We start from the raw sequence: 13,661 nt of genomic DNA, 5'->3' as shown, positions 1-13,661 counted from the left end.
AACAGGGGAAGAGAGAGGGGTCTCTCTGGATACAAGCAGCAACAAAAAAAAAGTAAAAGAGGGGCTGCTCTTTCTTTTTCATTTCATTACTCCTTTAAATACTAGGGTAGACTTACACATAAAACAAACTTGGGCTATAGCAAACAAAAGAGCCCAATTACAAAAGGTGTAGTGGCCCGAATAAATGGGGCTCCATACTGACTCCGAAGATATACCACCGAGCTTCGTACCGACTCCGGAAGCATATTACCGAGGGCTCCGTACCGACCCCGGAGACATACCACCGAGGGCTCCGTACCGACCCCGGAGACACAGCACCGAGGGCTCCCGAGCAAGCCTTCTACGCCTAATGAGACACATCATCGAGAAGAATCCTCGCGAAGGGCTGACCTGGCCATGTGCTCCGTAACCGCTTTATCCGGTGCGTCATCTATGATGTCACCCGAGGCGGTTACCTGAGCGTGACCTCCACGCGCTAGCTTGGAGGCCAAGTAAACCTAGGTCTATAAATACAAAGGGATACTCATCTTTGAGAGGTATGCTATCTTTCCCTAACCCTAGATCTATATCCACCCCTGAGATCTGACTTGATCGTCGGAGGGTCATTGGGCTATTCCAGCCATAGTGGCTTGTTGCAGGTCCAAGAGCAGGAAGACTGACCAGCGGAGGAGGAATACTAACTCAGGTCAAGGTCCCGTCAAATCGAACCCCTACAATTGGCGACTCTGCTGGGGATTAGTCATTCTCTCTGATGTTCGCTCCTCCCCTTCAACAACTCTCACCTCGCTTATAAGCGTTCTTCACGACGGAAATGTCAAGATCTGAGAACCAAAAAGCGGCGACGCGATGAAAGAAATTGGTGAAGATTAAGCGGCTCTTCCACCTGTCCCCCAACTCTTGCTCTGGCGGGGGCTAGGACCGTCCATTGCTCAACAATGTACGCATCTGCCAAAAGAATCAATGGCCTAGGCAGTCCGTAAAAAGACCGCCTTGCCCCTTCCAGGGAAATGGTTCTTTGGGAGAAAATGGGCTAGCACAGAAGGCGTTCACCGTGCCCTGAACAGCAATCAAACCAAGATTCAAGGCAGAAGTTAGCTTTCGACAGGCTTGGAAGCGTCCATACCTTTCCGTGCCTCCTTCGCGCCTAGGTTTCCCGAAGCCGAGCCCCCGAAGCGACGGAACACTTCCGTGTCTCCTTTGTGCCTTGGTTTCCCGAAGCCGAGCCCACGAACCGACGGAACCCTTCCGTGCCTCCTTCGTGCCTAGGTTTCCCGAAGCCGAGCCCCCGAAGCGACGGAACACTTCCATGCCTCATTCGTGCCTAGGTTTCCCGAAGCCGAGCCCCCGAAGCGACGGAACCCTTCCGTGCCTCTTTCATGCCTTGCCTTGGTTTCCCGAAGCCGAGCCCCTGAAGCGACGGAACTCTTCCGTGCCTACTTCGTGCCTAGGTTTCCCGAAGCCGAGCCCACGAACAGACGAAACTCTTTCGTACCTCGGTTTCTCGAAGCTGAGCCCCCGAAGCGACGGAACCCTTTCGTGCCTTCTTCGTGCCTCGGTTTCCCGAAGCCGAGCCCCCGAAGCGACGTAACCCTTCCGTGCTTCCTTCATGCCTCAGTTTTCCGAAGCCGAGCCCCCGAAGCAACGGAATCCTTCCGCGCCTCCTTCGTGCCTCAGCTTGGTTTCCTGAAGCCGAGCATGCAAACCGACGGAACCCTTCCGTGCCTCCTTCGTGCCTTTGTTTCCCAAAGCTGAGCCTACGAATCAACGGAAACCTTCTGGTGCCTACTTCATGCCTATGTTTCCCGAAGCCGAGCCCACGAACCGACGAACTAGTATGAGGCTCGACACATCTCTCTGGGGCTTCGTACACATTAAAACATTCGGCCATACTACTCGTCAACTCCTCCCAAACCAATAAGAGGTCGAGAGAAGTTGAGGGGCTATTGTAGTGGCCCGAATAAATGGGGCTCCGTACTGACTCCGAAGACATACCACCGAGCTCCGTACCGACTCCAGAAGCATATTACCGAGGGCTTCGTACCAACCCCGGAGACATACCACCAAGGGCTCCGTACCGACCCCGGAGACACAGCACCGAGGGCTCCCGAGCAGGCCTCCTACGCCTAATGAGACACATCATCGAGAAGAATCCTCGCGAAGGGATGACCTGACCATGTGCTCTGTAACCGCCTTATCCGGTGCGTCATCTATGATGTCACCCGAGGCGGTTACTTGAGCGTGACCTCCACGCGCTAGCTTGGAAGCCAAGTAAACCTAGGTCTATAAATACAAAGGGATACTCATCTTTGAGAGGTATGTCATTCTTCCCTAACCTTAACCCTAGACCTAAACCTCTCTCCTTACATCTAACTTGATTGTCGGAGGGTCACTGGGCTTCCACAGCCCTAGTGACTTGTTGCAGGTCCAACGACGGAGGCGCGGAGCAAACGGAGGAAGGAACCGGAATCCTTTCGCGATCAAGATCCTGACAATCGGTGGAAAACGCCGGTTTTGTCGTCTGAAGCATGAAATAACACTGTTCATTGCACTGTTCATGTTCTTCCCAAGGTCTATATCCTTCCCGAGGCCATCAACGCTCTTCCCGTCATGGCCAAACAGTCGTTAGGGATGACGCTCTTTCTCCCCAACCCGAGGCCTATCTTCTTCTCTTTAGATCTAATTTGATCGTCGGAGGACACACGGAGCTATAAAGAAGGAGCCAGGAGCGGAACCCGAACCGATTGATCCAAAATCGAACACCGACTAAAGTAGCCCATTAACATTTGGCCCAAACACAACAAAATACTTGGTCCAATTACAAAAAGATAATAAAGCATTAATTTTAACACAATCAGTCTGTCTCTTTCTAATGCACAACTCCAGCTACCATAAAAAATCTAGAGACCAAAAAAATAGTAATCAACACATGACTTTGAACACAAATAGGAGCAAAATTGGGCCCAGCTGTAGGTAAACAAAAGGTGACGTATATTTCTCATTTAGGCATTCTTACAAACACCTTGAATGCAAAAAAGGAGACTACCTGGAATAAGGAAAACAAAAGGCAAAGAACTTAAATAGGGAGACTACTTGGAATTAAAAAAAAAAAAAGCAAAGAAATTATATAGGGAGACTACTTGAAATTAAAAAAGAGAAGACAACGATTTTGTCTACGTTGTTTGCCTTCTTCCACTTTCTTTTTGTTGGAGTTTCTTCGGGTGGTGTACGAAGAGGGAGATGAAGCCAATTGCTGTTGAGGGCAAGAGGGAGATGAAGGACAGAAGGAGGGAGAAACCGAATGGGGAGGGTGGGAGGGAGATAGCGTTCCTTGGTTTGGATTTGGGGCAGACATAATAGTGAAGAGGAGACTGTATAGCTAGAAACCTCAAAACTAAATTCAGCCGTAAGATTTATGAGGGATAAATTTGGGCTGTTAAATTTATGTACATAGGATTCAAAAAATGTGCTAGCTTATTATATAGATATATATATATATATATATATATATTTCAATGTAAGCAGCCTAAAAATTGCAATTTGATTATTTTGGTTGGAGTAAGTCTATATAATGCATGTCACTATTATTATGAATACATATCATTTGATGTTTCAATTTCGACATTTTGCTCTTCATTTGCTTCTTAAGCATTCTCATGCAGACGAACTTTTTTTGACATGTGAAGCACGTTGATTTCTCCATCTATAAAAAAGTGCAGTTTATTCTAATAATATATATTTCAATGTAAGCAGACTAAAAATTGCAGTTTAGTTGTTATAGCTAGAATGCTTACCAATTGGTAGGTCAATTTTCACGTCAACTACTACTTGAGCATCCTCACCATTCGTTTTGTAATCCTGGACACACAAAATACGAAGATATTTACCGGAAGAAAATGAGATTCGAACAACAGCTTATACACCAACACATATGAGAACACACGAATGAACATGTCAATATTAAAACAATGATAGACCAGTACTCATCAAGTTTTCCATATAAGGGGTTGGTTCGATATGCAAAATTAAAATGAGAACACAAATACCTACCTTGTTTTAAATTAAAGTAGGAAGTTTTGAAATTTCTAAACCACATTTCAAGACATGTTCTTCTGAAAAGAAAAAAGAAGAAGAAGTGGAGTAACATACTTCTCTCATAACTTTGCACACACCAAAGAACAAAGAACTAATTTTCTAAACAACTTACTTATTGATTCACAGCTGTCACAACCGTTTAAAAAAAAGAAAAGAAAAGAAAAGAAAGAGCCATACCACCGGAGAGAGGGCGAGAGTGAGGGAGATGAGAAAGATAACTGAAAAAAAAAACGATTAAAGAGAGAGAAATTCGTTCACCCAGAATTCATTACCAAAAACTGAAAATGAGAATTGACGGCAATTTCTAGCATGTCATTGTATTTTCCATTATAACATGGCATTGTTCACCCAATCAATGGCAATTTCTCTTACCCGATTTATTGCATGTCATTGTTCACCTGATCAACGGTAATTTCAAATATTATTACCAAAATTCTTCCCGTATAAATCAGTTATTATATTTGTTCACTCAATCAAGTCTTTATAGTCCATAACCAAAGATAATGTCCACCCAATCATTACCCAAAATTCGTTCATTACCAAAAAACATTGACCATATTGAGCAACTCAACGGCTAGGATTTATGCAAAGAAATGTGTACCAAATCTCATGGCTAGGATTTATGTAGAGAATTTGTGTGGTCCCCTACACCGTCGCGATTTGTATTATAAATTTCATACACAATATAGATCTTACTTAATTGTATTATAATTTTTTGTCACCATAAAAAAGAATTACATAATATAACCATTCTGTAAGAGATGTGAATAGTAGAAATGTACAAATTTTGTGGGACGGAGAGAGTGAAAAATTATATCTACATCCATCCCGTAAAGAATGTTCATTTCATGGGAGGATCGCAATGGCAGTTCTTGGCAGTCTCTGTCCAGGACTTTTATGGCTCATGGCGTTGTAGGTTTTCGTCTTTGGTGTTTGGTGGTTTTTGTTTCGGTCTTGTTTGGTGGCTGAATCTGGTGGTGGGTTGTTTCGCTTGAGGTTAGTGTGTCGGCGGTTGGTTTGGGCGGCGGCGAGGGTTGATATGTGTAGTTATTAGGGCTATGCAATGGTGTTGGGTTGGCTTTGGCTCGTTTTGGGCTGGGCTTTGCCCGTTTTGTGCTCAATGATCTGAGTTTCTTAGACTCATTTAGGGTTTTGGGCCTCGGCCTATCAAGTGGGCTTTGTCCTAATTGGGTGTCCTTGATTGGTTTCTTGCCAATCGTAGGCTTGGGTCCCAGTTTGGGCAGATAATCTTTGATTATCTAATCTTTGATTATCTGCTGTTTTCTTGCTCCTATTAGTTTTGTAACAACTTCAAGATTAATGAAATTTTTTTTGTTGTTCAGGGCAGTGGAAGAATCTCTTAAAGAGTGTGAACCTATTTCATGGACTCGTCGCTGAAAAAAAGGCTGGGAAGTATAGTGGAGGTATGAAAAGGAGACTCCGCGTCGCCATTTCACTGATTGGGGATCCCAAAGTACGTCTTTACCTTTTTTTGGTGCTCAAGTCTCTTACATGTTCATAATTGTCTAATTCTTGAAGATCTTGTAAAGGTAGTTTATATAGACAAGCCCAGCACTGGACTGGATCCAGCTTCAAGAAACAATTTATGGAATGTCGTCAAGCGAGCAAAACAAAATCGGGCAATCATTCTCACCAGTACTGTCTCTCATCAGCCGTTCAAAAGAAAAAGTAATGTCTCTCGTCAATTTTCATACCTGAAATCAGATACTATTCATTCCACTAGTGCTATCTGATCCAATAGAAGTAGTAACAGTTTTGCACTTGCCTTTTTCCTTTGTAATCCCGTTGATTAATAAGCTTTCCGAAATGCTTTCAGCACATTCAATGGAGCCATGGAGGAGGCAGAGCATTTCTGTGATCGACTAGGAATTTTTGTGGATGGCAACTTTGACAATATATGTCATACATTACTAACTCATTGACGATCAATCTCTTTGTCGTAATGTATCCTGCTACCTGCTTGCAAATTTGCAATACTTTATCTGTACCTAAAGCTTCAGCAAAATCCTTGAAATCATGTCTGCTTCTTTTTTTTTTTTTTTGAATGATCTCCCTTTTTTCTCGCATAGTTGCATATAATATGTGTGTCCAGGAATAATGCGAAATCGTTAACAAGCTTTCAAAAGGCTCTCAATGTTAAGGAAGTTTCAGAATGCAAAAGTGAGTTGTTTTCTGGTTCTCTGCGCATCCTCTCCATCATCGATATTAGGAAAGAAAGCGGCATCTAGCATTGCTTTCCTTCACATTCACAATTATGCTTGACGCATACATCTCGTGTATGGTCTTTTGTTCAATTGACTAGGACGCATAATAGTATATCCTATACCCTTTCCCGGAATTCTAAACGGGAGAGGTAGATAGGGTGGTAAGCTAACCTTCGGCTATTTTTGCACAAAGTGGTTTTCCTCAGATTTGAACCTATAACTTCAACGACAATAGGCCGAGTTTTAATCATGGAATCAGTGGCCTCCTACCCTTTCCTGATCTCACTGCCCGAAATTCGAATTTCCTGTTGCTGAAGTGCAGTCTCTACTAAGCCAGTATAATATGAAATTAGTTACTCCGTAGTAAAGCACTAAGCAGCATGAATTTCCTCGTGCATTTTCATTAACATGTTACGATAGTACGGAAAAAAAACCTTTTCAATGACAGCTGAAGGCTAGATAGCGGAGGTTCTATGTGTTTTCAATGATGACATCCTCGAATCACGAAGAAGTTGAGAGCTTGGTGAATAATATTCTGTTGCGGAATGCTAACAAGATGTACCGTTTATATGGAACCCAAAAGTTTGAGCTGCCGAAACAAGAAGTCAGAATTGCACAAGTTTTCCAAGCAGTTGCGAAGGCAAAGAGAAGGTTCGCGGTTCAAGGATGTCTTTATCAAGGTTGCTCGCGGCACCGAAGCGTTCAACGTGCTCTCGTAGTCGCCAGATTACAACGTTATTCATTTTACTGCAGGAAGTATATTTCCCTGTAACCGAGTGAACTCATGTGCATTTCCTCTGTTTTCTCTGTTGCTCAACGCTTTGTTTCCGTGCGCCTTTAGTTGAAGTATAGGTTGTCGATTTAGTGAACTGGTGAAGATAAATGTAAATTTATATACGCGTAGTCATAAGATTTTTTGGATACGTATATATACGGCGCATCTTGTTACTCATGGAAAGTTCTGTTGATTTGTGTATTGCATTTTGAAGGAGATTTGTACAATCATAAGATTTGGCATATATAGTTTTAATCGAGATTTATACACTCATACACTATTTTCTTTATTGTTAAAGATAGACAATTTCTGAGCAAATATAAAGCACCTGGATACAGATTATGTCTTTGAAATGAAAGAGAATTTCGAACCCGCTTTGTTCGTAAAATCAACTAACTCAATTGCCTCACACTCCACCGAACCCACGATTCAATTATTGTTTCAATTTTATTGTTGATTTTGTCTCCATTTCGGAAGAACGATAAAGTTATTCTACGAAAGATGAAGATATGGTTTGTGGATTCAATTTTTTTTTTTTTTTTTGTAGTTTGCTTCCTATATTTTTTGGTTTTCCTATTTTTCAATAAAGGTATGTATTTTGCATCCTGCATGAAACACATGATACACATCAATAGATGCATCAAACTAATTTGCACACACATCACACGCACCATGGACGCTAAACTGAAGACCGTACTAAGGAGGGGAAAAAAAGAACAAAAATGCCAATCGATGGATTTGAGAACTAAGAGAGGCAAAACTTATTTTTATAACGACTAAACATTTCATAAAAATCAATTTGCACATGCATCTCCAGTGCCCAGTGTCTAGCAAAGATAATAACGACTAAGCATTCTTCTCACAATTATTATCTCAAATGATCTGAGAAATAAAACTATATATCTAGAGATCAACCTATCTAAATAAGCCTTATTAATCAATGAGATCGATGACACACCGGTGAGAAGCAGCCAAGCTGAAATGTTAGGATACATGACACTGGAAACATGAAAGTGTTAATAAAAGAGAATGGACACCTAGTGTGAGTCCGAGCCGCACATCCAATCTCTCTCATAGACACTTTCACGTTTCTTTTTTCACGTATCCAGATATCCTACCAAGTCCTGTAGCCAAAAGCGCGATTTCAAGTTGGAATCCACTTCAACAACTCCACCACCTCCCTCACAGGCGGCCTATCCGTGTCCAAGTAACTAGCACACAAGAGAGCAATCCGGAGAAACTCGACAACCCCGGATTCCTGCACCCCTGCCCTGGAGATATTAGCATCAAGAATTTCCATGTGCAGATTTTGAGCCACCTTTTCTCTAGCCCATTCAGCAAACGTCACTCCCTTCCCATTCCTCTCCACCTTAAACGAATCCGGTCTAACCCCCGTCGAGATTTGCAGCACAAGTATCCCGAAACTGTAGACGTCCCCCATGGCGGTCGCCATGGTAGCGCCCTGGATGTACTCCGGCGGCATGTACCCCCTCGTCCCGACGACTTGGGTGGACACGTGGGAAAGCGAGCCGTTGATTATTCTGGCAAAACCGAAATCAGCAATGTGCGGCTCAAAATCATTACCCAACAACACCTTGCTGGCCCTGATATCCCTGTGAATAATGGGTGTTTTCAAATTGTGCATGTAAGCTAAACCCCTGGCTACGCCTCTGACAATCTTGATTCTGGTCTCCCAAGACAGAGGCAGCCTCAACCTGGGCGTCTCGACAATCTTAATTCTGGTCTCCCAATAGGAAGTCAGCCTCGACCTGGGCGTCGTGGGCGTCTCGGACAGGGTGTCGAGCAGCAGCCACTTGTCGAGGCTGCCGTTCGGGACGTACTCGTTGTTGGGAAACTGAATCCCCAAGACCCAGTAATGACGCGTACAGATTAGACAACAAAAATTGTAAAACCCTATAAAGCGGAATTAGGGTTCTACCTCAACTCCCTGCGACACGAACGCTGGTTGAACTTGTTATAACACGTCTTGCTATAAACCACGAATACTGTTCGACCGTACCTTACGATCTTCTATCGTATTCCCTGCACGTCTAGAACACGAACCAAGTGTGGACTCTTTCGTGATCTGTTTGCTCTCTCTAAGCCTGCCTCTATTTACTGAATAATAGAAAAAACATCATACTGACCTAGAGAGCATAACGTGTATATATAGGGCTACGATAGGGACCTAAGGAGTAATAAGTCTGGGCTCCCAATGTAAATAAGAAAACTTAATCCCACCAGGATTCTATTTCTTATTTCACTAATTATAATTCACCCCACTACAGAATTATAATTGCACTCCCGTCCTTATCTCAATTATATTACGAGCTCCATGATATTAAATACTCATTAATCTCCCCACGTTAAGATTACAGATACCCGTTGATTAAAATAAATTACTAACAATCTCCCACTTAATCAACATCTTAACTTGAGACTATCCGCTTAACTTATTCGATATGTCGGATACAAATATCCACCTGCAGGGTTTGACATAATCGAAACTTATAAGCTTACTCAAGGGGTATCATCAATCCCTATCGGGACGTGGATTCCATTAATAATTAATAGTTGTCATATACATAATGTTGCTACCCAATTCACCGAGACTATTGACCGTACAAAGATCTCACTCTTTAATGAATCAAAGTCAACAACATTAAATATATACTTCTAATAATTATCTTTGAATTAAGAGCATAAGCATTCATAATAACCATGAGATTTCTATTGTCTTATAAAGTTAGTATAAAGACAATTACCTCAATATAGTCCCGTTCAATACACACAAAGTATACTAGCACAATGAGTTGGAATTAACACCATTCCCTGTAGTCAAGAAAAACCTACTAAAATATTGTGCTACAGTCCTACCGATGGTGTGTCAAATTCCATCTAAGACTGTGAACCATAACTTATATTCCACAAAAACCGATGATCCAATCTTCTGTGTGTAAGCCTGTGGGCATGCGTGCCCGTTTTCGGAATTTTCGGATTCCGAGACGCGAGGCAAGGGGCCCGGGTCGAGGGAGCGCGAGCGGGGAAAGCAAGCGCTCGCAAAATACAGAGTCGCCACTCGGGTTTTGAAGGTCCGACACCCAAGGAACCGTATTTCGAAGCACTTGCTGCGCTGTTTGATTTGAAAAAGTTAAGGAACTAGTCCGTCATAACCATATCTGGGTTCGGGAGCCAGGTTACGAGAGGGGAAGGGTTTTATGGCACCCCTCTTGCCCAATCCGGAGATCGGTCTCTACTTAGGCATTTGCGAAAAATGTTTGTTTGCGATTCTGTTTTGATTAGTCAATTCTTTAGCCATTTAGGGCGGGGGAACAGTTTAAGGGATTAAAACTGCAACAGTTTGCAAGATGTGATAGATAGCATGGATGAATGAGATGACAAGTAATAAATGGAATGAAGTTCAAAACATCGATCATACATCAAGACAGCGCTGTGTATGATTTTGGCACAACAAACAGCCAGCTTGCATGCGTGAGTTCATCCGCATGCAAGCAAACCATCGCGCGACATAACCATATACTTGCGCGAGTATTGATGCTTCACCAATGGTTTGAATTTCATCCCCTTCTGGGCTCTGGAAGGACCAGTGCACACCCAGGTGCAAACCAAGTAGTTTATAGGTACTTGAAAGTAAACAATATTACAACAAACAGACGGAAATATTATATAAATGCAACCCCTAAACAGTGGGGGTATCTAAACGGAGGCCAAGGCCAAACTGCTCATGCAAGGGCAGTCCCTGGAAGACACAGAACCATCGCGCGACAGAGTGAGACAGCCGCGCGATTGTTCAGACTGGACTTCCAGGAATTGCTTTGCATACTTAGGGCTCTGAGACATGTTCAAGAGCATCCCAAGAGCATTCCAAACCAAGTGGTGTTATAAACTAAGCCAAACAATGATTTTCAATATACAAAACAGCAAAGCAGTGAGCTAAAGCTCCTTAAAAGACTTTTAAAAGACTACAAACACAAAAATAAACTTAAAGACCAGGGTCCCTTCCCCACGTGGTCCAATCTCACACGGACAGAATTGTCGTGCGAGTATATGGGACCATCGCGCGAGGGTTTCCTAGGTAACGGCTCTTGAAACCTTGCCAGCTTTAGGGCCAGAACTGGTATCGATTACCAGCCTTGACCCTGCCAGCCCCCCTCAGGGGTTCGAACAGTAAGCAGAAAGATATTATACCTTTGCTTGAGTTCCTTGGAGATGGCTTAAATGAGGTGATGAGGCTTAGGAGGTGACTATGTAGGAGAAAGTGTTGTGTGAAGTGCTTGTGCTTGAGCTTTTACTTCTTCTTTCTTTGGGAGAATTTTTGTAACCCTTTGCAAGGAAGCATGAGGGGGGTATTTATAGGAAAAGGGGGTTAGTGGATGGCTAACCAAGGCCTTGTAACCAACCAACAATGCTGGTTACAATTGCTTGATGGAGGAGTGGGTGGCAAAGGTGATGGGAGAATGGGGGGTGAGGTGGTGCAAGGGGAGCCCCCCCAGAACGCTGTTCAGCCGAGAAAATGGGGTCACATAGGCCTGTAGCCCCCTTACCACCACGCAATCCGGGTGAAAATGACAGGTGTTGACCATCGCGTGATGAAGTGAGAGCATCGCGCGAGGGTCCAGCCAACCCCGCGAGGGTCAATGGTCAAAGCTTTGACTTTGACCACCACCTGGCAGACGGACCATCGCGCGAGGGTTCTGGTTTGTCGCGCGACATTCAAATCAAGGTCCAGGTTCTGATTAAAGGTTTTAGGGCTAAGGATGGGTTCCTCACATGCCAAACTCAAGCCATTCCAAGTTCTCGAGACTGTTTCGACCTGATTCATCATCGGGGAATCAAGAAACCGAAAAACAAAGTATAACGATCGGGAAGTCAAATTGGGGTGTCTACAGTAGTCCCTCTTTGACGGCACGCGGAGCACCATTGGCTGGTACGGGTAACGCCAAAGATTTCTAGACACCCATCCAATCCACCCAAAAGCCGATTTAAACGAAAAGTGCTAGCAAGTATATACAAATACCGTGCACCAACGAATTGGGGAGCAGATTGATTGCTGATACAAATCTGGACGGATTGATCGTCGCCGATTGATAATTGGACGGATGGATCGTCGCTGATTGATAATTGGACGGATGGATCGTCGCTGATTGATATTGGACGGATAGATCGTCGCTGATTGATAATTGGACGGATGGATCGTCGCTGATTGATAATTGGACGGATGGATCGTCGCTGATTGATAATTGGACGGATGGATCGTCGCTGATTGATATTGGACGGATAGATCGTCGCTGATTGATAATCGGACCGATGGATCGTCGCTGATTGAAATTGGACGGATGGATCGTCGCTGATTGAAATTGGACGGATGGATCGTCGCTGATTGATAATTGGACGGATGGATCGTCGCTGATTGGTATTGGACGGATGGATTGTCGCTGATTGAAATTGGACGGATGGATCGTCGCTGATTGATAATTGGACGGATGGATCGTCGCTGATTGAAATTGGACGGATGGATCGTCGCTGATTGAAATTGGACGGATGGATCGTCGCTGATTGATAATCGGACGGATGGATCGTCGCTGATTGAAATTGGACTTTACACGGGCAGACCACTGCTGGGGATATAAATGCGCCTTGGATTTTAAAAGTCATCAACTCACAATAAATCTCAAAATTGTTGCAGCGCCTAAGTGAGAACCTATGGGCTCTTAAGGGTGGATAAGCATGATTGGGCCTATCCAGAAGCTGCATTGGGCCTGGAGGCCCAACCAAACCATCGCGCGACATAGTCATACCGTCGCGCGAGGGTTATCTGTTCAGGCCTGGGTCTGTTAAGAGCCCAGACCCGGCCCGGACCTGCTTTCTTCCATACAATCTACGGGGACGTTCGAAAACCGCTCACAGCAGTTTCGAACTCCCTCCAATACTATTCTCTCCCAAACTCTTCCTCTCCAAACCCTTGATTTCGTCCCAAAACCAAGCAAACCCACGTACATATCATCACCCATGGCGGATCACAGCGATATCCGAGGTAGTGAACAAGTGGTTGATCGTCCGGAGGACGAGGGAGGACCAATGGAGGTTGAAACAGAGAATCGGCCGCGAGCGGGGGCCGCCGCAGATGCCAGTGCAGAGGCAACTAGCGGTGGCGATGGCGAACAAGGTCACGAGCAGGAGGCGGTTGGCGACGAGGATCGTCGCGCGACGCAGTCAGACCGTCGCGCGACAGTGGAGGTCGGGGCCATGACTGCTGGGGTCGTACAACTGGACCCGAGCGAGGCCGTAAGTGGCTCGGTAATAGTTGGCGGCTCTCTCGAGGGTGTAGGTAGTGAAGGCGCCGAGGATGGTGGTGCCGGGCCAAGCGGGACTCCATTAAGGGATCAGGCAAAAGGCAAGGGTGTGGCGAGCGAGGAAGAGGACACCGCAGAGGTTCCGGAGGAGGAGGTACTGTTTCGGCCGGGGGCCACATCATCGGGCCACAGGCCGATCACGAGACAGGATCTTGCGGAGTTTCTGAGCGAGGAGAGGCTAGCCCGGCTGCTTGA

General features: G+C 44.6%; 1 protein-coding gene across 1 annotated transcript; it reads right to left on the bottom strand.

The window, feature by feature from the left end:
• Positions 1-8,236: 8,236 nt before the first annotated feature.
• Positions 8,237-13,124, bottom strand: LOC131299548 (leucine-rich repeat receptor protein kinase EMS1-like). The gene is made up of 2 exons (XM_058325137.1): positions 13,107-13,124; positions 8,237-8,947 (listed from the first exon to the last, which is right to left on the bottom strand). The coding sequence occupies exons 1-2, from the start codon at positions 13,122-13,124 to the stop codon at positions 8,237-8,239; spliced, it is 729 nt and encodes a 242-aa protein (XP_058181120.1).
• Positions 13,125-13,661: the final 537 nt, after the last annotated feature.

This window comes from Rhododendron vialii, chromosome 9a (assembly GCF_030253575.1).
Source record: "Rhododendron vialii isolate Sample 1 chromosome 9a, ASM3025357v1".
Taxonomy (NCBI): domain Eukaryota; kingdom Viridiplantae; phylum Streptophyta; class Magnoliopsida; order Ericales; family Ericaceae; genus Rhododendron; species Rhododendron vialii.
This window is presented reverse-complemented; position numbering and strand designations above follow the sequence as displayed.